At 40.7% G+C, this 22,164-nt stretch overlaps 1 protein-coding gene across 2 annotated transcripts in view; it reads right to left on the bottom strand.

Annotated features, from left to right (window-relative positions):
• The window catches only part of SHROOM2 (shroom family member 2), a 130,497-nt gene extending 108,916 nt beyond the window's left edge, over nt 1-21,581 (bottom strand). For both annotated transcript variants that reach the window (XM_050914886.1, XM_050914887.1), the window contains exon 1: nt 21,363-21,581. In XM_050914886.1, coding sequence (XP_050770843.1) covers nt 21,363-21,581 — 219 coding nt within the window. The remainder of the gene's footprint in view (nt 1-21,362) is intronic.
• Between the last annotated feature and the right edge of the window lie 583 nt (nt 21,582-22,164).

Genomic DNA, 22,164 nt, shown 5'->3' with positions numbered 1-22,164 from the left:
ACAACCTTCAACAAATCAAGACCAGACTATGTTTTAAAGCAACTCATACTGCAGAGTATAACCTCTCATTTAAAAAAACCTTGCTACCTCACAAAATGAAGGGAATATACGAAAGTAATATCTACAGCAGCCCCACAACACTCCTGAGAAATTCAGGTAAGTACATGAGTACTATAGTTTCTACCAATTTACACCCTACAGAAGAGACATCATTAGTAACACGCAGCAGGCAGCAGAAGAGTGTGATTTCTGCAGGCTTCTGTCTCATAGTTGAGTTAAAATTCTTTGAAGGACTCAACAGGAAGAACTACCCAAGCAATACACCATTTATTTTTACTTTTTTTTTCCCTCCAGAAAGTGTTTCTTACATTTTTTGACAGTGTTTATTACCAAAACTTGTTAAAGAAACTATGCTGTCACGGGATTAAAACAATTCCTCTCTAAAAGCTCAATTAGGAGAAAACAAGGGATAGAAATAAAAAGGCCAGTTTCACAATATAGAGAGGATACCAAAAGAGTCTCACTGCCATCTACCCTATGGCCTGTGCTGTTCAGTTTTTTTGGTTTTGTGGTTTTGTTTGTTTTTTGGAGGTTTTGGTTGGGGTTTTTGTTTGTTTGTGTTGGTTTTTGTGGGGTTTTTTTTGTTGTTGTTGTTTTTTAAATAAGTGATCTGCAAGAGGGTGAACAATCAAAGTTTAGTGATGATGCAAGACTACCTGGATTAGTCAAAGCTGCACTGGCTGCAGAGAGACACACAACAAAGACTGCATTGCTTAAAGTCACTGTAGATAAGGCAACAACCACAAAAAACTCCCCCCCACACCCACAACCAATAAAGACAGACCCATAGGCAAGCACTGGGGAGCTTGCCAGAGATCTTCACTTGCATCATGTTAGGCCATGCTCTGAAAACAGCAGTTCAGTGGTCATCAGCAGACAAGTAAATTAGACATCTGGAATTATTAGAAAGGGAATGGCTTTCCCTTCTCAGTCACACATGATGGGACTGTGTCAGTCAATCCCCTGTGTTATCATAAACTGAAAGTTTCATGTAATTCTCGTCATCCCACCCAAACAAGAATCCAGCAGAATTTAGAAATGTAAGGGAGAAGAACAGGCTGGTCAGAGATACTGCCCAACGGTTACATGAGGAGAATTTAATCAGGACAGACTTGAGCTTAGAAAACATGTGGCAAGAAGAATTATTATATAGTATTATATATTAGTTTATAACACATGAATCTGTAACACATACTATCATGAATCCACAAAATGGAAATGGCCAGTTATTTCTCAGAACTATAATAAAGCCAGTCAGACAGCTGTGTAAAATAGCACCTTTTCCTTAAAAACAGGTATGAAACACTGCTAGTAGATACTGGGGAAGGCAAAAGTTTAAAAATAGAGTGAGAGTGTAAACAACAACAACAAAAAAATCAGTCCTGCCATGAATTTACTAATTGACTTTTAAACACAAATGATTCAGACAGTCCTAACTTGCCATTAAAAGACTGTATCAAAAGGAAAGGAAAGGGGGGAAGAAATAATTAAAAACAAAAAATTACACTATACTTCTGCTTCTTAGAACCATTCCTCAATTATTAACTCCCAGCTACTTCCAAAAACAGGAAGCGAGGTCTGGTAGACTTTGTCCCTACTCCCTACGGCTGTCCTCGTGTTCCTAGATACAGCAGACATGACTGCCCAGACAATATCCCGGTCTCACGATGCCAAGGAGGAAGGCGAGGGGGAGGAAGGAGGAAATCAATCCATAACACAAAGAGCACACTAAACTGGCTATACAGCAGCTACCATAAAATGCATAATGTTAGCAAGTTGAGACTAACAAAAAATAATTTCCTTTTTGATTTGAAATCAAAGCATACTGTCAACAATTACAGGTAAGGCATTTTTAGAAAGAGGTGCAAAGTCACAATGTCTCTAAGCAATATTGTGATAGTCAGAAGTAGCAGATACTGTTTGCAAGAGTAAACAGATTTTTGAAAACAGCACTGGAAGACTGCATCCATAGAACAGATATTCATGGCATGGCTATCTCAAATGAAGGAGCTACAAAAAACAGAGCTCTGACTCTGGAGACAAGGACAAACGCATCCAATGATAAAGAAAAAGAAAAAAAGGCAATGTACTTATTCTATAAAAATCCTTAAACTGTACAGTACCATTTAGCCTGTAAGATTCATGGCAACATTGCATGTGGAGCAGTAAGACTATTTTGAGCGTACTTAAATGCCAAAGTCAAACAGAAGCTTTTGAAAAATGCAATGGATTGATACAAATCTGTATTGCCATTTGTTATATTTATAAAAAAGGAAATGTTACTGACTTGAAAGCACAGCTAGCTTATCAGGCTCTCTGGTTTGGACTGGACAGTAGATGAATCACTATTTCTGTCTGTGAATACTGACAGAGGCTCATCACCGATAGACTCACCAAGAATTTCAGCTGAGAATTCTAAAGCTTCGTGAGGAAACTGCAACTTCAAATCCTAAGTAAAGCTGACAAATACTCATTTTTCACAAAAGCTCAGAATACCAAGGCCAAGTTGTGACCAAACAAAATTAGTCCAGTCACATGAACTTATGACTAAATAAAAACAGTTCACATAAGCTTTCCTCTTACTTGCAGTGACTCCATAAATGCACACTTAAATAAAATGAACAAGAATCTTCCTAGGCAACGTAACTTCAATCGAAATTACTGGTCTCCTAAGTTATCCAGAGCTACCCTATAACTATTTTCTCCTCTTTGAATCAGCAGGGTATGTTCTCTTAGCGCTGAAAATACTGGTTCTTTCTAAATGCGTGAAATTTAGAATGTGAAACAAATTAGAAGCTGCTCTCTGAGAATACACAGAAATGTTCCTGCAACAGTCATTATACAGAGACTTAAGCAAATCAGGAAAAAATGTGTCTAGCCCTTGAAGGAAATCTTTGATTAGCAAGACCAAGATGTTTTCCTTATCGGTGAGGATGCCCAATACATCATTACAGTTCATGACCTGCATGTTAAGAGCTCATCACATTTGCAAATGTATTAGCCACGTTTATTTCCTGCAGATCTTTCCCTCTGAAACTACAAAGCAACCAGAAACTATGCCTTCATACATCTCCCACGCTCAAGGAGTCAGAAAGCTGACTCTAGCCAGGTTACGACAGAGTGACCGTACATCAGTATGACACAGGCTCCCTATGAAGTTTTCCTTGTGAGAATTACGAGCACAAAACTGATACAGCCACCGAGATAAGCACAAATTGCTGCTATTGTGATCTTGTGTAATTACCTCCAGTGCTGCTGCACACCCTCTTGGGTCTCCACCCGCAAATAAGTCATGGGATTGTCTTTAAGTGTGGCAGACCAAATCCCGCAGCTGTGTGGCTGAGCATTTCCAATATGAGAGCACAGGTTTTCATGTTCAAGAAGTTACATATTTGTAAAATTTCAGAAACTTTGCTACTGTATTCTTCAGGCAGCTTCCAGCATGTTGTTGGTCTGGCAGACAAGCAGATTCCTCTCAGAGAGGCATCTGCGAGGACTCAGCAGAACAAACTGAAGTTACTTGTCATCAGTGCCAGTGGTACAGCTCAGACTCAAGTTGAAGAAATTTACATTTCCATCTTCAAAACATATATTAAGGGAACAAAGCACTTCAACATTTTCTTCAAGCACTTCTTGTTTAATTTTCAATGGGAAGCCTACAGACTATAGAGTATATTGCTTAAACCAAGTCAAAGTGGAGAACCTTATGCTTTAATCCTTCTGTTTATTTTACGTGCCACATGGGCTATCCATAAGAGTGGAGGGGCTACATCTTGTTTTGCTAAGGGAAGTAAATTTCACATCACCAGAGAACATGTGGTGTGTCCACCCGTCTTCTTGCTAGATTGCCATCTTTCAGAACGCCATGCCTTATGCTGTACAGTTACTTAGGTACTTGGCATTTCTTAGGAAAATGGGGAGCCACCACTAGCAGATACAGTCACTAGTTGCAAAAGGCTGCAAGTAGTTGCACAAAGGCTCAAATCCATAATCAAGTGTGACGCTTACACCATTACCATCTTCAATGCAAGTCTCAAAGGTAGATCAACACTTGCAGACTAATGAATATTACCATGTCACAGGTTGCTTCCACACATTTTTGGCCATTTTGCTTAAGTGACAGTAGCTATCCAGTCTTACTAAAGTGGTTACTCTGTCCATCAATATTAAGAAGTAGAGGGCTCTAGAGGCATTTTCCATGCAGAATATATACTGCTGGCAGAAAAGACAGACAATATTTGACATTAAGTGCACATGAACCAGAAGAACCAGATCTAGTTTTCAAAAAAAAGATGGTCTGCTTGTACTATACAATCCCCTAAGCAGTGTTTGCTTAGCTTACCTTTGAGCAATACCCAGTATGTTACTGCATTAAGTCTGCTTCAAATATTTCTTTCTACTGCCATGTCACTACTTCTAGTACCTTAGTTGAACTGTCTGCCAACATGCTTCAAGGAGTAAGATGAAGCTGCTCTACAGGTGAAAAAAAGCTGGTGGCAATTCAATCCGTACGAGCTCATTCTTACACACACTTTCTGTTGTTTTCAATATGCAATGAGTATTTCCAATTTTTTTCCAAGGAACACAAGCAGATAAATCAGTAACAATGGCACAGGAAAAATCCTGTGGCTGACAGAGATTTTTCAGACAGACAAAGAGAGATCTCGTTTGGCTCAACATCCAGAAAAAAAAAAAAAAAGTCAGCATCTTTTTAGGCATCTGTTTTTCAAAGGGAATTTATCATCCTTACTACATAGCTAATTTTCTAGGATCTGCAAATAATCTGAACTCAAAAGCAGAAATTAAATGCCTGACATATGAACAAGTGGATGTGCACCAACACAATTTCACAAAACTATAGGCCTCCATTGACGCAGGGGGTATCTTGGAAGAAATAGTCAGTGAGGTTTGTTGTACCTTAGAACCAAAGAACTTTTAACATGTTCCTACCTAGTGTACAGCACATCATCTTTTGTTTTCATTAAAAACAGGTTATGATTCAGATATATTTACACATCGTTAGGGACAGTGCACCAAACTCTATGAGAAGGAATTAAAACCACTGTACAAGTAATGAGAAAAATAAGGAATCCATATTAAGAAATATATACAATTTCGTTTTCAACCCTAAGTATTTTAAGGAGCTTATTTTCACTAAGACAGGCCCTTTGAAAAGAGAATGGGAAGATTTAAGAATTTTCTATACCTCAGAGAAAAACCTACAAAGAAAGCTTTACCTCCAAACACTAACATGACACTAAACATAAGGTTAAGAATCACTGACAAAAGCAGGAAATAATACAAAATACAGAAACATTATATAGAGATATGACATTAAGTAGAATCATTTAATTACAACTTGTATCTAAGTAATCTCAGTGATTTTTCCTGAACTACTGAAGAAATTGTTGTCCTTTAAAAAAGAAAATAGGGATAAAATATAAGGAATGACTGAAGAAATTCCAACACTATCCACTCTAATCTCAAAAGTCATCTGGAGTTTAACTGATAAATGAAAATACTGTACTATTTCAGAGCAAGACCTGATCTCATATCTTATATAAACAATCTTATGATCATGGAAAAACAGGGATTCAAAGCTGTGTTTAACTACCAACAAAGCCACATATTTTCATTTGAGTATCCTGCAAACACAACGCAATACAAAACAAAACCCATTTCTTCCTGTACTTAACCTGAATGATATCAGTCAAAAGTTTCACTGTTCAGTTCCTCTGTGACTAATTAATGGCTTTATAGACTACAGATCCTATGATTTGCTAGCATTTACTCTGCCATCATACAACTCAAAGCTTTTTGGTTTGTAATCCCAATGTCCATTTCTTTTTCATCAGAAACTAAACACCTGTGAATGGACAAAATACTAAAAGGGTCTATCAGTTCGCAATCCAGCTTTATTTCTGATCTGCTCTCCTCCAGGTACATTGACACTAAGCCCAGTAACTTGTTTTACATTAAGCAAGTATCTTTCAAAAGAAAACACCAAGCAACAGAAAACATTAAGCAATATGCCTTGGAACTTTGCTCCTAAGGTTAGAAACTATTACTATTATTTCAAACATGGCAAGTCTTCATGTTTGTTAGATTAAAAATCTATTGAATTTTGGTCTGTGTTTCAATTTCCTTGAGTAAAATACATTTTGCCAGTTTTTAAGTAACAGTTAAGTAACTGTTATGCCACTTTCCAGCACCTTACTCAATTTTCAACATCCTCTTAATAAACTGGAAGCCTATGTCAACTGTCATGCACCAGATTAAAAAACCCATCTACTTACTGCACTATTGTTTGTAACACTCAAGACCCCACACTGTCCCTTTTTTGTGATGGCACTGCATCTTAAACTTCACATGGTTGCCTATTAAAAATCTTAGACTCTTCTTGCCTTCTAAGAGAGTCCCCATCCCACGTGCACAACTTGCACTGCATTACAACGAGAAGTGCTGTAACAGAGATATAGCTTACAGGTTTTTTTTTCCCCAGTGCTTTCAGACTGAGGTCCAGCATTCAGTAACTAAAGCTTATGAACTTCAAATTTAATTTTAATTATATAACCTTGAAACCCTTGAAGAAACTGACATCCATCATCAGAATTTTAGTCAATTCAGGAAATGGATCTGTGAACGTAAATCAGATAAGAACAAAATGCATTTATTTTTTTTTAAACCTCAAAAACAAAACACTGCAATGTGCTGGAGGTCATAAGGTGTTCCTGCTTTCCTTCCAAAACTGCAAGCTTTGAATACTATGTGCTCAAGAATGGAAAATTCCTATTCTGTCACTGTACATTAAAGCTAGTTCTGCTTTTTAAAATGTGTAACTACTACACCATTCTCCTTCTGCCTCAACTCACAGCCTAATCGGAAAGGGAAATAACTCTCAGAATATCTCAGAAAGGAGACACATTCTTCTGGTGCTTTGCTACAATTTAACCATCACCTGGACAACTATCATCAAACACCACAAAACATCCACTAACCTTGCTAGACACTCTTGTCTTCAAAACTAAAGCTGGATGAGACATCTTAGCTGCATGAGTCACAGAGGTAAAGAAAAAACAATGTGCTTTTTTGCGTACCAATAGTCACAGGATACTTTTTCAGGTCACAGTCTGTTATGTGTACTCTGGCTTTGAATTAAAAAAGCAGACTGATTAACTTCAAATACTACTACAAAAACATAAAAATCACTGTTCTTCCTGCAAGCTCTCTACTTCCTCTTCATTGTACCATAAATTTCAATATAAACAAGTGCAGACATCTTTTTGTTGCTCTTATTTCCATATTACACCTTTCTAATAAAGTAGTATCTAAGCCATGGTTTGACAAAAATCATCTTATGTCCTCATCTTACTCTAAGATCCATTTTGATAATTAACCACAGGTGGTATTAGCCACTTCACTAATCAAAGTTGATGCTTCCCGGCATGATACCGTATTTTCTTTCAGTGGTTGATAAATTTGGCATACTTCAATTTGTTAGGCAGAAACTTTCTGTTGTGCATGTTGGCCTCAAACCTTCAATTTTGTTAAATTTAAACCGAAATGGTTCAGCCAGTTCCAAGAAACAAATGAAGAAATAAAATGAAGAAATAAATGCTTACGTTAAAAAGCAAAACCGGCAGCTTAATTTGAAACACTCTAGTGATCCCTGCTTCAGTAAAAGGAGTAATCTGACAGTATCCAGGATGCACACATCGTTGTCCACGTGCATATATGCCTTCTGTTGCTTGAGTTAAACACCTGTGAAAGCGTCCAGCTATTAGAAGTCTCAATCAACTGCAAGTCCCGTGAGGAGATCCTCCACACTAAACATTTTGTAGGCTTGGGGCTTTAAGCAGAGAGGTGCCAAGGAAAAGGGAAGGAGGTCATGTAAGCCAAACCGCACGTGGCTGAAAAAGGCGAAACAACATTTGGAGCTAGGGATAGAAATAGTGGAGCGAGAGAAACTGGTAAAGAAAGATGATTTTGTCTGTTGAATTGAATCCAGAACCACTCAGATGAGGAGAATGGTAAGGGATAAAGTCTTCTAGGTATGAAAGAGGTAAAACTGGAACAGGTTAAAGGAAATTCAGAAAAGGCTGGGACCAAGCACTGGAAAGAAGAGGCAACTACAAGATGCTGCCTCCAGAAGCCGGAGATGGAGTTCTTGAATCCGAACACACCTTTGCCAGCAGAGAAATGTAAACCTAGTGGGCAAGGTACCCCGGTCACCTTCTAGTGTTGACCCCCACAGGAAACAACAACAACCTATCGTTGCTCCTGTTAGTTTGGAAAATTGCAGTTCAGTTGATAAAATTACATGGATGCCACTAGGACGCCACATTTCTTTTGTCTTCTCTTAAAAAAAAAAAAGTAAAACCAAACAAACACAAAACCTATTACAAGAATATAGAATTTACAGAACAAATCACTCTGTACAATGATTTAAGACTTCTATAATTAAGTTTTATATATACAACCCTAGCCCACCCTCCTTACAACCATACATGATAACATGCTAAATTTCATGGCCAAATAGCATGCTTTCTCCTTCCTCTCATCGATTTACTGCAAACGAGAATTACCGTCCAGTGCCTGAAGACTGATTGGTTTTGGGGGGTGGATGGGAGCTGCCTTTCAGGACACTGACTGCAACTGCGTTTTAGAAGATGAAAGCCAGTCTTATTATTAACAGAGTCAAACACATCCATGAAGAATTTTCCTTGAAATGTTTTGTAACAGTCTAGATCTAGATGCAGCTTTCCAGTGACCAAGAAGTAGTTAAATTAGCACTGGAACTGCTACAAAAAAGTTAAATAAATCAGAAATCTAAAAGAAAACTTTTCAGTCCAAACTTCAAAAACATTTTAAAAAAGTAATAATCCCTAGCAGTATGTTATTAAAAGGTATACAACCAATTTTATTTCATATCAAAACAAGCTGCATAAACAAGTCCTCAGAGAAACTTCCCCAGAACTCAAAGAGAAGAAAACCTAGCCACAACAAACTGCAGCCAGCATCAATCAAATATCCCAGAAAATTCCAAGCCTTTAGACAAAGAGGTACCCACAACAGATGCAGACCTACTTATAATGTGTCATGACTTAATTTAGTGTTGATTTAGTGAACAGGCTCTCCTAGATGTTCAAGTGTGAAGTATTTTTTGGTAGCAAAAAATTAAAACAAGCAAAACCGTTTTCTTTTTACTCTGATCTTAATAAGAGTTATGTCCGCTTTGTCCTCAGAAGAGGGCTGGATGCATTTTTTTGAAATCGCAAGATGAAGAGAGAGTACAGGTCTGGATTTAGACTGCTCATTAATGAAAATTCAAAAGTTATAAATGCTTATCTCCTATTTTCTAAAATTATTTCCATACTTCAAATTAATTTTCACTGGAAGTCAGCTGGGCTACAGCTTTTAAGTCACTGCGGGGCGTGTGACTATACCATGATGTTGCCACTCCCTGCTGCTCATCTCCACTCCCTCTAATCAGCTAATTAAATTGCTCATGCAACATTTCCCCAGTCAGCTTTCAGCAAAATAAACTAGGTTGCTAAAGACCTACTGTTTGCAGCACTGGATTTAGGATGGAGAGTCTATGCTAGCCCAACATCTTTAGGCTGAAATGTGGGGCAATTGTACCAATCCTTGATACAATATATTGGAGCAAACAGTAGCCTCCAATTAGCGCTGGTAAAGTGCAGATGAAGAAACTAAATTTTTAAGTTTGTCTGCAGTTAGAAGAAAACATGTACAAGTTTCAGCAGAATGAAGGGAGCATGTATCCTATGTTAGCACCTCAGACAACGATGAACCCAAAGTTCACCACCAGTCTTCAAGCCACTGACAGTATCTATCAAGGAGCTATAAGGAGGTCATAGTCATCAGAAATCTAAGGAAATTCAAGTGGTCAGCAAAGACGTGTTTTGGCTACAAAAATATATTTCCTGACAAAGCTTTATTGCTAACAAATGTTTCAAATCTCACAGATTCAAATGTCTGGTTGACCTTTCATCTAAGTCCACATTACGTTTTTTTTTTTTCCTCCCACTCAGGTGCCAACAGCTTGTCTCACTCCATACACCTCTTCTACTTTTTTGAGGCACTGAGAGCATCTGTGCATTTTGGGTAGGTAGTGGGTTTAATTTTGTGAAAAGAGATCTAATTGTACACTTCAGTACATTTATGACGAACGCTGGAGATCACAACAGAAAACAATGCTTTGTGCTTGTGTAAGAAGAATTTACCCCTGACAGAATCACACAACTACAGCCTTTTAAGGCAACTCTATGTACTCCTAGGGTTTGTATATATTTGGGTTCTGGGTTTTACTAGAAAGACTATAAAGTCTTTGTCACCATAATATTTCAGCACTTCTGTGTCAGGTCTGTTTCATGAAAAACAGACTTCTGTGAAGTAGGGAAATATTGTTAGTCCTATTCAACACCAGACACTGAGGCAAAGATGCCATACAACTCCGCACAGGTACACAAGCAACCTGTGGCAAAAGAGGTAATTAATTCACTAGATCTCCCAATTTTCAATTCACTAACATTTCCAGTTCCTTGCTTCTCACAGGGTTCTGCATCGAAACTTTGCAAACTCAGGTTCATCACTGGCTTCATGGAACCAAACCACCACCAAAGCGCGACATGCCTCTCCACCCTCAAATTTTAATCACCTACACCTTTGACATAACAGGTCACAGCTACGATATTTTTTAAGATGATGATTTCCTTAATCAGCCAGAAGAAAATCGGTTGAGCAACAAAAGACTTGCCTTACACCCCTCCCTAACATCAGATTGAGCAATCACAGAAACTCCTCAGGTCTCCAAGGTGTCAGGAAAGGCGCAGCCCTCCTCCCTGCTCTCGATAGCAATCTCCCCCGGCAGTCAGGAAAAACATCAAGTTCCCAGAAGGTAAAGACTGTAGAAAAAAATTTGTTTTGCTAATAAATCACTGTAGTTTAAGTTTTATAAGCAGGGGAGCAAATTGTTGGGTTTTACCTTTTAGAAAACAGGGGAAAGGAAAAAGAATAGGAAATACAAAAAAGTTCTTGTACATACTAAGAACACATAGTTTAAAAGGGGGAAAAAATTTACCTTAGAGCTTTAAAGTTTTGCCCTACCAATTTTTTGGAAAGTAGAATTAACATTATGGCATTAGAGCTCCATTTAAGAGAATCCAGTATTTAGATAACATCCTCCAGCCTCAGAACAAGACACTGCTTTTTAATTTTACAGAAGCCTTTATATTTAGAAATAAAGGCACTTTACCAAAAGTCATGTAAGAAACAGATTACAAATTGTTTATAAAAGCTGATTTTGAAAATGTACATTTCTCTTAAATCTTGACTTAACTATTCTAAACATTAATTATATTTAACACATACATAAAGCTTCAAGTTTGCCCTGTTATCATCTTAAAATTCTTTCCACATGTAAACACCCAACAAAACACTACCTTATGTCACAGTATGTTTGCATCTTTCTTTTATTTAAATGAATGACTGTGAAATGGATGCTTTGCTATTCCATTAAAAAAAAAAAAAAGACAACTGCAAATGTCTCTAATGAAAATCTAATGTCCTCCTTTCTTTTGGATCAACAAAATATGTATTTGCAGAGGAAAGAAAGCAATTTACAATACTGTAATGATTTCATTATCCAGAATCCAAATACTCATCAGGAGCTGGAGAATTCGTTATATCAGATATCGGCCAGCTAGACACCCACAAACTCATTTTTGCATCTAATTTGTTTAAGCAAATTAACACAGTGATGACTAACTGATACTGTGTAGGAAGCGTTTCGCTTCCTTTACCATGAAATCATGTTTCTATGATACTATCCTAAAAGATTATAGTATTTTACTGAAAAATACACAGCTTCCAAATAAAGTATTGTTACCCCCCTCAACAGCAACTTTTTACAGTATTCACTGAACCAAATCAGAGGTTTATTTCCTAAAGAATGCTGAATAGTTTATATGTATTTGGGAAACTGGGAGATACTGCTTTGTTTCATCGTTTATGTTGGAAGCTTTCAAAGCAAGTGTATAACAAAGTATGTTTTATCTCAAGAGACAGAAAAAAATCCAAAATAATCTGTTTTTATAGCTTTGTGAAGGGATCTTGAGAACAATCATCTATTTTACTGAAGAGGAAAAGTACTGAAGCTGCAACTTCGAGTACAGCAGTAGGTACCTGTGCTTCACTTTTGAACAAATTTATTGTACTCTCATGCTGTCCATTGACAGATCTCTCCCTACTTCAGCGATTCAGACTTGACTGCAAGTCCGTTACAGAGACAATATAATAGAAGGACTGAGGATGAAGAAGTTGTTACTCTAAAATTAAAGTGTCTGGCCATTTTAAAAGGCTCTGGATTTTGTTTCAAGAAAGTTTCACTAACACTTGAATCTTTTTCCATTTAGAAGAAAAAGCACAACTTAGAACAAAGTTCATGCGTTTCCATTAGAAAAAGCTCTGAATTAGTTTCATCAGGTTATGCTACTATTTCAACAAAACCAAACTGAATTCAACTTCACACATCAGCAAGAGCATTCTTACAATTTCTGCCAAACTGCTCAGAGATAACTGCCTCTCTGCTATTACCAGAACATTAACCACCCTTTTGTTGTAGATGACACAAACACACAGTAAAGGACTAGACTACTGTGAGCACAGAAATGGTCTAGATCTCAGAAACATGACTGACAGAACAGCTAAGAGCCTGGAGCAAAGAAAGCATCTGATAAGGCCACCTACATCACAATAACGAGAGGACCCTTGATCATGATCCATCTTCCTTCTAAAAGGTCATTCAGCTAGAAAAATGACTGCAAGAACGGATGAAATTGCGCTATCCAAAGGGATACAGCCTCTTAAGCACTGCAGTAGAGGTCCCCATATATTCCGTATTTCCAGCTTTCAGTCACTGGGACTATTTTTTGCCTTTTGTACCACCCTTGAACAACAGGCCACTCTACATCCTTCAAAAACCTCCTTACTAAGTACAATTCTTTAGAAACTCTGCATCTTAAGAAACATGACAACATATTTCCTAACCCATATATCAGAGTTGATGGATGTGGATAAGTAAGTAGAAGAATTTAAATATTTCAAAGAATCTAATAATTTAGAAATGGAGACAGAGATTTAAAGAGGGAGAGAGCAGGGCTGGTGGCAGAGGGGAAGGCTCCCTTTCTATATGAGGTGAGGCAGGAGAAGTATAGGGACACAGGACGTGAAGCCTTCCCCTCAGTGCCAATGCTACTGTGCCTTTGCCTAAACAGTTTAAAGCTTTCAGTTGATTTGGCCGTTTCACAGGGGTTCAGAAGAACTCTGAAATAACCACCTCTTTTCCATTGTCACTCTACTCGATCTGTTTCTACTTTAAGAGCCAAGTCAAGAATCATGTACCTGACAAAAGCTATTTAGTTTCTCAAAGCAGCAACTTGCTGCATTTCCAGCATTTACCAAACAGCTGGCTCCTTCTGCCTTGGGGAGTTCGGCACACCACGACGACCCTCAGGTACACACAAAGGCCACTAAAAAGAACCCCCAGTAACTTGCTATGTTGCAGAAGCCGTTCTTTTATCTTTGGGACCTGACCTGTGCTTACCAAGAATGCCCTGAATTAATTAGAGACTGAATACTGATACTGTACTAACTTACAGGGAGGGGAAGGAAGTTCTGTCCTAACTTCACAAACGTCGTCGTCCTTGGTCGGTTACGCTCTCCCCCGAGTAGCTCGATAAATCAAACTGAAAAGCTACGTTCTTGTGATGTTCAGAAACAAAGCACAATCAGAGAAATAAAGAATTTTCCAACGGTTCTAGGTATAGCCACACACATTGCAAATATGCAGACAATAATCTTGCTTGAGTATATTTCATCTTACTACAAGTACCTACATAGGCATCTAGGTGTGTGTCGAGGAACCACAGGTTTCCTCAGCTTCTCACACAGTTGACAGCAAATGGTAGGCACCTTCAGAAAGCAATTCAGAGCACTTATGTCTAATTTAAACACTACAAATCACTTTCCAAAAATATCTACTTCTATTAAACCTCTAGCTTAAGTTTGGGTGAACACCACCAGAAGTCTACTGCTTGGCAAAGCATATATTAAGGATACAAACATATTCTACAAGTACATCAAGTTGAATTTGAAAACTGGTTACAGTTCAAAACTTTGTAGATGTTTCCTATTGCTGAATGAATGCATTTAAACAAAAAGCATTCAGATACCCATTCCATAAACCTTACATTCCATCTTGCTTGTATATGACCGTATCTGTGAAGTTACAAGTAGTACAAAAATTAGAACTCCTAAAAATTCACCACCAGAGTGGTGATAATACTCTTGGGGGGGGAGGATGGGGACAGCACAGCATACCTGCTACATAACCTTTACGAAACTGAACATATTGTGCTACGCGGAATTAGAAAGCTTCCAAATTTGTTTGTCTTAAAGATAAGCCAAAAAAAATCCCAACAAAAAACCACACAAAACCAAAAACCCAGACAGACTTTCTAAATTTTACAGAGGCATCAATATTTTTCTTTATGTATATATTAAAAAAACCTTCAATTGACCTTATATCAAAAAGGCTCAAAACACAGACAACAGCAAGCAATTTTGCGTAGATTAAACAGATGAAGTCTCAACATAACTGCATCAATTTTCACTTTACCCCTCTGGGAAACTCTTCATGCACTGTATCTTTTAAACGTACAGCAAATAAAAAATCTGCTTAATGGCTGGGACCTGTCTCAAACTTCTGCAATAAAGTGACCCACAGAACTAGATCCATATACATATTAGGTATTCTCTGTATAGATTACAGATGCATAGGAAGACTAAACATAAATAGCTTTCCTCAAGAAGAAAAAAGCTCATGTATGTGATGTAATATTGGCTTGGTTACTACTAAACAGTTGTTTTCTCTAATCTATTCATTACCGGGTTTCATTTCCGATTTTCCTTGTTCTTTCCACACTCCCATACTTTAAATATTCATTAAGCGGGAGAACACATAATGAATCAAGTTCTGCAGGAAAAAATATATACAGTCTATTGAATAAAGCATATGTAGTATATGCATAAACACCACACAAGCCCACACTGTTTTCTCCTCTTAAAAAAAACAAACAAAAACACAAGCATGATGGATAACTAGGTAATAAATGGCGTTACTGGCAATCCTCTGACAACAGCAGGCAATAACTAGAGGTCTCTTGCTGGTCTTTTATTTTTATGCTAATGCCTACGGTAGCATCCAAAATTCACACTGAAAAGTAGCAACAGACACTAACAAGAGAAGTTTAAATTGTCCTTTAAATAGACTAAATTAATAAACATTCGAATAGGCAATCCTGCTGTCTAACTCCTATTGCAGTAACTATTCCCACAAAACACACCAATTCCTCTGCCAGACTCCATAGACATGAATGTTTTTGTTTGTCTTTTGTTTTAAACTAAAAAATCATGATAGATTTGACAGTTTTTGCCTAAATAGCTGGAAGAAGGAAACGCAGAGGGGAGAAAAACAAGCAATTTGGAAGCAACCAGTATTTCCAAAAGTTAAAACTTTGCTTGTTGTGAGGAAGTTTCTTAGTTCTGGTTTTAAACAAAGCATTCTGACTCCTCCTCAGGAGAAGTTCTGTCCTGAAATGTAGTGTGAAATGCACAAAGGAAAACTGCAGTTTCAGGACTGCAAGCGCACGCACACCGTTTCTTAAATTGCACTCTCACACTGTTGACTTCTAAGCATGTAATTCAACTGACTTGAAACTTCTTGAGTCACAAGCCTTTTAACCCATCCTCTCATTTCAACTCCCTACACAGTCTGTAAATCACATGTAGCAATATCCAAGATAGCTTTAAAATGCAATTTCCAATACTGGTGGCATTTCAACTGTTAATGCTTTTGCCAAAAAAACCCCTCTCTTAAGCTTCAGACTTCCACAGCCAGACCATTTACACCATACATGAGTGTGGTGGGCTCCGTTCTGCCAGTAAATTACCAGTCATAATAAAGAGCTCATTCAACAGCCATTAAAGTGCTAAAATTGAGAGCATTCCCTTCATCAATCAGCTTACCAAAGTAAAAAGCAGTAATATCTTCTTGCATCAAAGCAAACCAACCCCTCTCTTCCAATAATAGAGACCCGGGATCCAGCAACCAGACACAAAGGTAAACACCACTCAAAACAGTTTCCATAGCACTGAAAAAACCCGGCTTTTAACACATTTGACAAGGAAAAAAGATAAATAGCTACATGATACTATTTTAATCCTAAAACATTCATTCTAATATATAAACATTTCCTAAAATTCTCAACTATCAAATTTAACAGCACAAAGAAGTCCAACTCAGACCAATCTTTCCCAAACAATAAACCCCTCTTACAAGTTAAGAAGTTGAATAAAGGTTTCAAAAGAAATATAGAATGCGATTTGATACATTCTTTTCAAATTGCTGGTTAAGATACGTGTTCAAATTATGGCGCATGCCAGTCAGTAATTTTGCTTGGTTTTGATGACCAAGAGAATACGGATAGAAAATAAAATAGAATGAATACTCCTTCATGTATTATCTTTCTAGAACTGAAGGAAGTAAATGAAATTTGTCAGGATACGGAGACCTAGATTAGAACTTTCTCAGCCACAGTACAATGGCTCCTAATAACTTATAGATCAGCTGTTTATGCAAACTACTGCATTTACGTTGAAGTGGTCAGTAATTTCCCAGGATTATCACTAATGCTGGTCTTCTGGACATCAAGCTTCACAGCCAAGTTTAAGAATTGTTAATGTCTACGAGCAATGCAGCTCACCTCAAACACCTACCTTGAGGGAGGCAACTGATATTGATGTTTGAAAATGTCTTTGATTCATTCGTATGCAGCACCATTAAGCTTTTTTTTCCCCTCTAAATATTGTTGCAGTATAGCAATACAAGTAATTGCTTTTAGTTATATGTTTAAGGCCAAAGGATAAAGAATTACTTAATGAAAACAGTAATCACTTCACTTACTACTGAAATACTAAATTGATACGGGTCACAGGGAGAAGTCCTGCAGCCAATTAATAGAGAAGCATTCCTTTATACAATTTAAATAATTATTACGTTAAACAAATTACAGTTCACACCTAACCATAGACAGGAGCACATTAGGAAAGCACAACGGAATAAAGAGAAATAAAGAAAGGTTCAGAGTCTGTCTGATACTGCTGCTTCTTGAAAGACAGCACCTCCAGCTGGGGCATGAATTCAGCACTGATTCAGGAGACAAGAACTCTTATCTACTAAATCAACAACAAAACTTCCTGCAACAGTCCCAAGTTTCACTTGGAAATCTTGCCGAAATACCAGCCAAGCCCAGCCTTGATTAGCCTGCAATGAGATCATAGCTTGAGGAGGTATGGCTGTAGGCCCTTATAAAGCTGATACTAAAGAGGAATTTATTGAAACGATACGTCAATCTTTCTTGAAACGCATAAACTATAATGTTTTCATATTTATTAATGTAATAAGGATAACATTGACTGCAGAACAACTTCAGAGTTCCTAAGGATATTCTTAGTACAGGAAGTGAAATGACTTTCTATCCATCACCCACAACTAATGCTGTGACTGACACTACAAGTTGGGCATCTCAGATAAGAGTCATTTTAAATTAAAAGTAATCAAGATAATGCAGCTACGGGAGATTTTCACAAGACTCACACTTGAGCACCTCAACTTTTCATTTTCATTATTTCCAGTACGATCTCCCTCTCCAGAGTTTGTTTCTTTAGAAAGAGGAAAAAACAAACTGAGGCTTGTGAGACTTCTAATTAAAGTCCTCAAAGTTGTCATTTCACCTTCTGTTGAAATACACATGTTGCTATAAAAAGCAAGTCCTTTCTTTCAAGACGCCACATTAGGCAAGAACAAGCTGCCTTTGGGCAATTTTTTCTGGAATGTTATCATACACATATGCAGAGATCAGAAAAAATGTAAAGCTTCTTTCTAAAGGGACATTATAAAAATAATAGTAAGCAACACAACGACAATGCTAAAAGACTTTTTTCTTAAACATTAGCAACACCACTTGCACGTGGGTGGGGCAAGTTTTAGAAGACCAGCTATGTTTAAAGATTGAGCAAGCTGTATCATGCACTGTTTTTCTCTGTGCCTATTGCAGCAACAACAACAAAGGACAAGGGGGGGGGGGGGGGAAATAAAAGGGCTTGCGCCTGGCAGGTGACCTTGATATTCTGCCTACCTGGTTCAGGACTATTTCTCCAAATCTTGTTTCAGTTAGAAAACTGAAAAGAAATGCCATCATGAAACAGGGAAGCCTGCCCACCCCGCAATGCCTGGGCCCACTACCGGGCACCAGGAGCTTGACTGCGGGCTTGACCTCTCCCCGGGCAAAGCGCTTTCCCTCCTGACATTCCAGTGGCTGAGCACACGCTTATTCCCCTGCTGAGGCTGGACACATTTTCTCCTCTTTAGCATGCCTTCCCCTCCCTGATTATTGCTAGTTTGGTAGATCAAAGGACACTCTTGTTTTAATTGACTAGATTTCCAGCTAATAAATTCCCAAATAGTGTTTGCAGCTCTTCTTGCCCTACACTCTCCCTATATCTGTAATACAAAGCTTTCCTTCCTGTCAGCAAGTGAAATAGCCACACAACCAAAGATCTTAACACCCAAGAGGTGTGCTACACAGAAAGTGCTGCAAAATGAACAACATACACTTGCTCACTAATTTTTCAATTACAGTATTTTCTGGTGCCACTTCTCTTGCAGTTGGGATAGTTGTCCCACGTGTGCCAAGGAAAGCAGGAAATATTTACACCACAGACTTCCCAACATTTACATAAAGGTGCAACTTTCTTCAAAGGCTGATCTTGCTTTTGAGACAATGGTAAGAAAGGAGACAGGCAGAATTTTAGAAATCCCCCTTAAGTAGCTGCTGAGACTCCATTCACACCTTGTCACATTCCTCTCCTTAAAAAGTGGCAGTTGGCGTCAACCATGCTCACTTCCCCAGAGCCACCCTGGACTAGAGAGAGACAGAGCTCCACAGCCAGCTCACACTTAAGCACAGTTTGAATCCACAAAACCAGGAGTTTTTCCACAGGTATCCTGAAGGATTTGGTTCAGTGGGTTTTCTTGGATCCCCCACTGACCAGCCACCAGCACACGCCACAGAGAGAGGAGAAGCGCAGGTGAAGCAGCATCTCCTCTTCCATGGCAGCCCGGCGATCCACACGTGCACTCAGGAGGAGGGTAACTCGAGTTCAGGGCTCTCTTCAGCCGAGAGGAGACAAACTTTACATCTCCGGCTGCAAGGAGGGACTGTTTTAACCACCCAGTATTAAATTATTCTTCCCAGTAGCCTTCCACTACTAGAAGCAGTACAGAAAAAACCAAAACCCAATACCAAGATGGGTGGGCCAAATTAAGAGGAAGACTTTGCAGCTAACGAATTGTAGTCCTGGGGACATGGGGGACACGAGCTCCAGTCCCTGGTTTCAAAACTAGTTCTATACACTTGCATCCAACAATGGCAAATGAAAATACACTCCAAAATCTAGACCCAAGGATCCAGGTCGTCTCTTCTTCCTAGGTCAGCACCAACGGACCCAGATTTCTCTTCCACACAGCAGCACAGTTTCAGGAGGTATCAAGGCTGTGGTTCCACTTCATTATTCCTTTGCAACAGACCCAGTTTACAAGGTTCCCGTCCCCAGACACTTCTCGCCACATACCACAGACACATCCTCATGCCACGAATACTTAAGCCTGTTACTTAATACCTAGGTAACATTATGAATAAGTATCACTGATCAGTCTTTAGATGTAGCACTTATTAGCCATTACCAGAAAGGTGGAATTATTTGATTTGGCACTTGATAGCTAGTACATACATAGTAAGTAGCTCTTTTCTCCTTTCCTCAAATGCTCCCAGGTTTGACATTCTGTAACTCAGGGTACTGGTAAGAGGCCAACAGACGTGCAGTCATTTTTCAGCATATACATCTTCTGACACTGACTGTTGTTTCTTGAAAAACAGCAGTAGGGAAGAGATCTAGAAAAAGATGGTTTCAAAAGTCCTAACTTGTAAAGTCCATAATGCAGTTGTTTCAAGGGTGCAAGAAGGGAACCAACTAGACAACCCACAATGAAACCAACTGAAAAATAAGATTAGAAGAATTTCTGCTGTGGATAAAACAGGACTTGTTGACCTCTGACACTCTCTGTGCACTTCTAAAATGGGAACAGGCAGAATCCACAGGACTTGTAGACAAAGCATATATCTTCCCTACAGATCTTGAGCAAAATGTGCTTTGCTAATGTGGATTTTTTTTTTCCAACTACATATGGATCTATTTTAATGTGTTTTCACTGTGCAACAAGAAAGCTGTCTTAACAGCAAAACCCAACAATTACTGGGGATGGGGGTTCTTAAGTCAAAACACACTCAGATGAAAAACATTTTCTAGAAAACATGATGTATTTCTTTAACTCATGCCCAATACACTGAGATTGTGAGTGGTGAGTATACAAGGACACACAAAAAAAGCGGGGGGGGAAGCAACCAGAAAGTGCACATATACCCAGGAGCCTCCCCCTCCCCCCCGTCTTCGGAGCATGGATTTGGTCACCATCCACAAGACCTTTTGTATAAAGAAGGAGGGAAACACAAAAGGTTACCCTAATTATTTTGAACTCGCAAGTGCAACAGCAGCGGAGAAAACTCAGCCTCAGAGCCGGGAGTTTTAGTCTCCATACCCTTCTGCGCCAGGAGCCCGGAGGGAGGGAGGGAAGGAGGGAAGGGCCCAGCACAGGGTCTCGGGCTGCGCCGGCAGCAGAGGGGTCCCCCAGCCAGTTACCAGCGCTCGCAACGACTGCACCGGGTTTTTAACGGGGAGTAAGAGCGCCCCGAAGCAGCAGGTCGGAGCCGCGAGGCTGACTGCGCCCAGCAACCTGTTGCCCCCAGACCTGCTCGGATGCACCCCGCGCCGGGTGCCCCAGCACCCACAGGTACCCGCTCCCCGGGCGCTAACGGCGGCCCTGGGGCCTTCAGAGCACCGCCGTCAGCGAGCCGGCCCGGCCGCACCTGCGCTGGGGCCGGCGGCACCGCCGCAGCCGCCCTGCCCCGCGGTGCGCCCCGGGCTGCGGGCAGGCGGCGCGGCCGGACCGGGCCCGCTGCCGCCGCCGGGCTGTCACCGCCGCGGGCACGCCAAAATGGAGCCGGCCGGACCCACCACCCCGCCCCCCCGGCGCCTCTCACCTTGGTGATGATGAGGGGCTCCCCGTGCTCTCGTCCGCCCTTCAGGGTGAAGCCCCAGGGAGCCCCACCGGTCAGCAGCACCTCCACCAGCTTGTAGCCCTCTGCTGCCCGCTGCTCCACCATCACCACCACCGGCCCCGGTTCCATCAGCACGGCGCCGAGCCGCGGGTCGCCGCCGGCCAGCCGCTCCCGCCCGCTCCGCAGCCCCACGTCCTCCATGGAGCCCCCGCGCCGCCAGCGGCGCCCGTCGTGGCCGGCGCTCGCCTACCTCTGCCGGCCGCTCCCCGGTGCGCGCCAGTCGGCGGCAGCCCGCGGAGCCACCTACCCACCCCGCAGCGCTGTCCAGCCCGGCCCCATCGGCGGCGAGAGAGGGCTGCTCCCGCCCGCCCCCTCCTCCTCCTCCTCCGCAGCCCGCGGTATTGTCTCACGCCGAGGCCAGAGCCCGGCGGCGGCAGGAGGGGGGCGGCTCCAACTTGTGGCAACTTGGCGGCGGGGCAAACGCCGCCGAGCAACGCGGGACGCCGGGAGGAGCGCGGCGGGGCGAGGCGCCCCCGCCTCCCTCCCTCTCGCCCCGAAAAGAGGACGAAACCTGGTTTCCACCGCGGGCTTCCCCAGCGGAGGAGCCGCTCGCCCCTCCGCAAAAGCGGGGAGCCTCGCAGCAGGATCCCCCCCGGGCGAGGAGGAGGGGGGGGGGGGGGGGGGGAGGAAGAGCAGAGCAGCCCCGGGCCGGCCGCCAGACAAAGGCGGCAGCGAGAGGGTCCGTGAGCCCCGAGGCGCCCCGGGGCCGGGGCCGTGCCCGTGC

Source organism: Gymnogyps californianus, chromosome 1, assembly GCF_018139145.2.
Source record: "Gymnogyps californianus isolate 813 chromosome 1, ASM1813914v2, whole genome shotgun sequence".
NCBI classification, from domain to species: domain Eukaryota; kingdom Metazoa; phylum Chordata; class Aves; order Accipitriformes; family Cathartidae; genus Gymnogyps; species Gymnogyps californianus.
The sequence above is the reverse complement of the archived record's forward strand: the minus strand, read 5'-3'. Positions and strand labels throughout refer to the sequence as shown.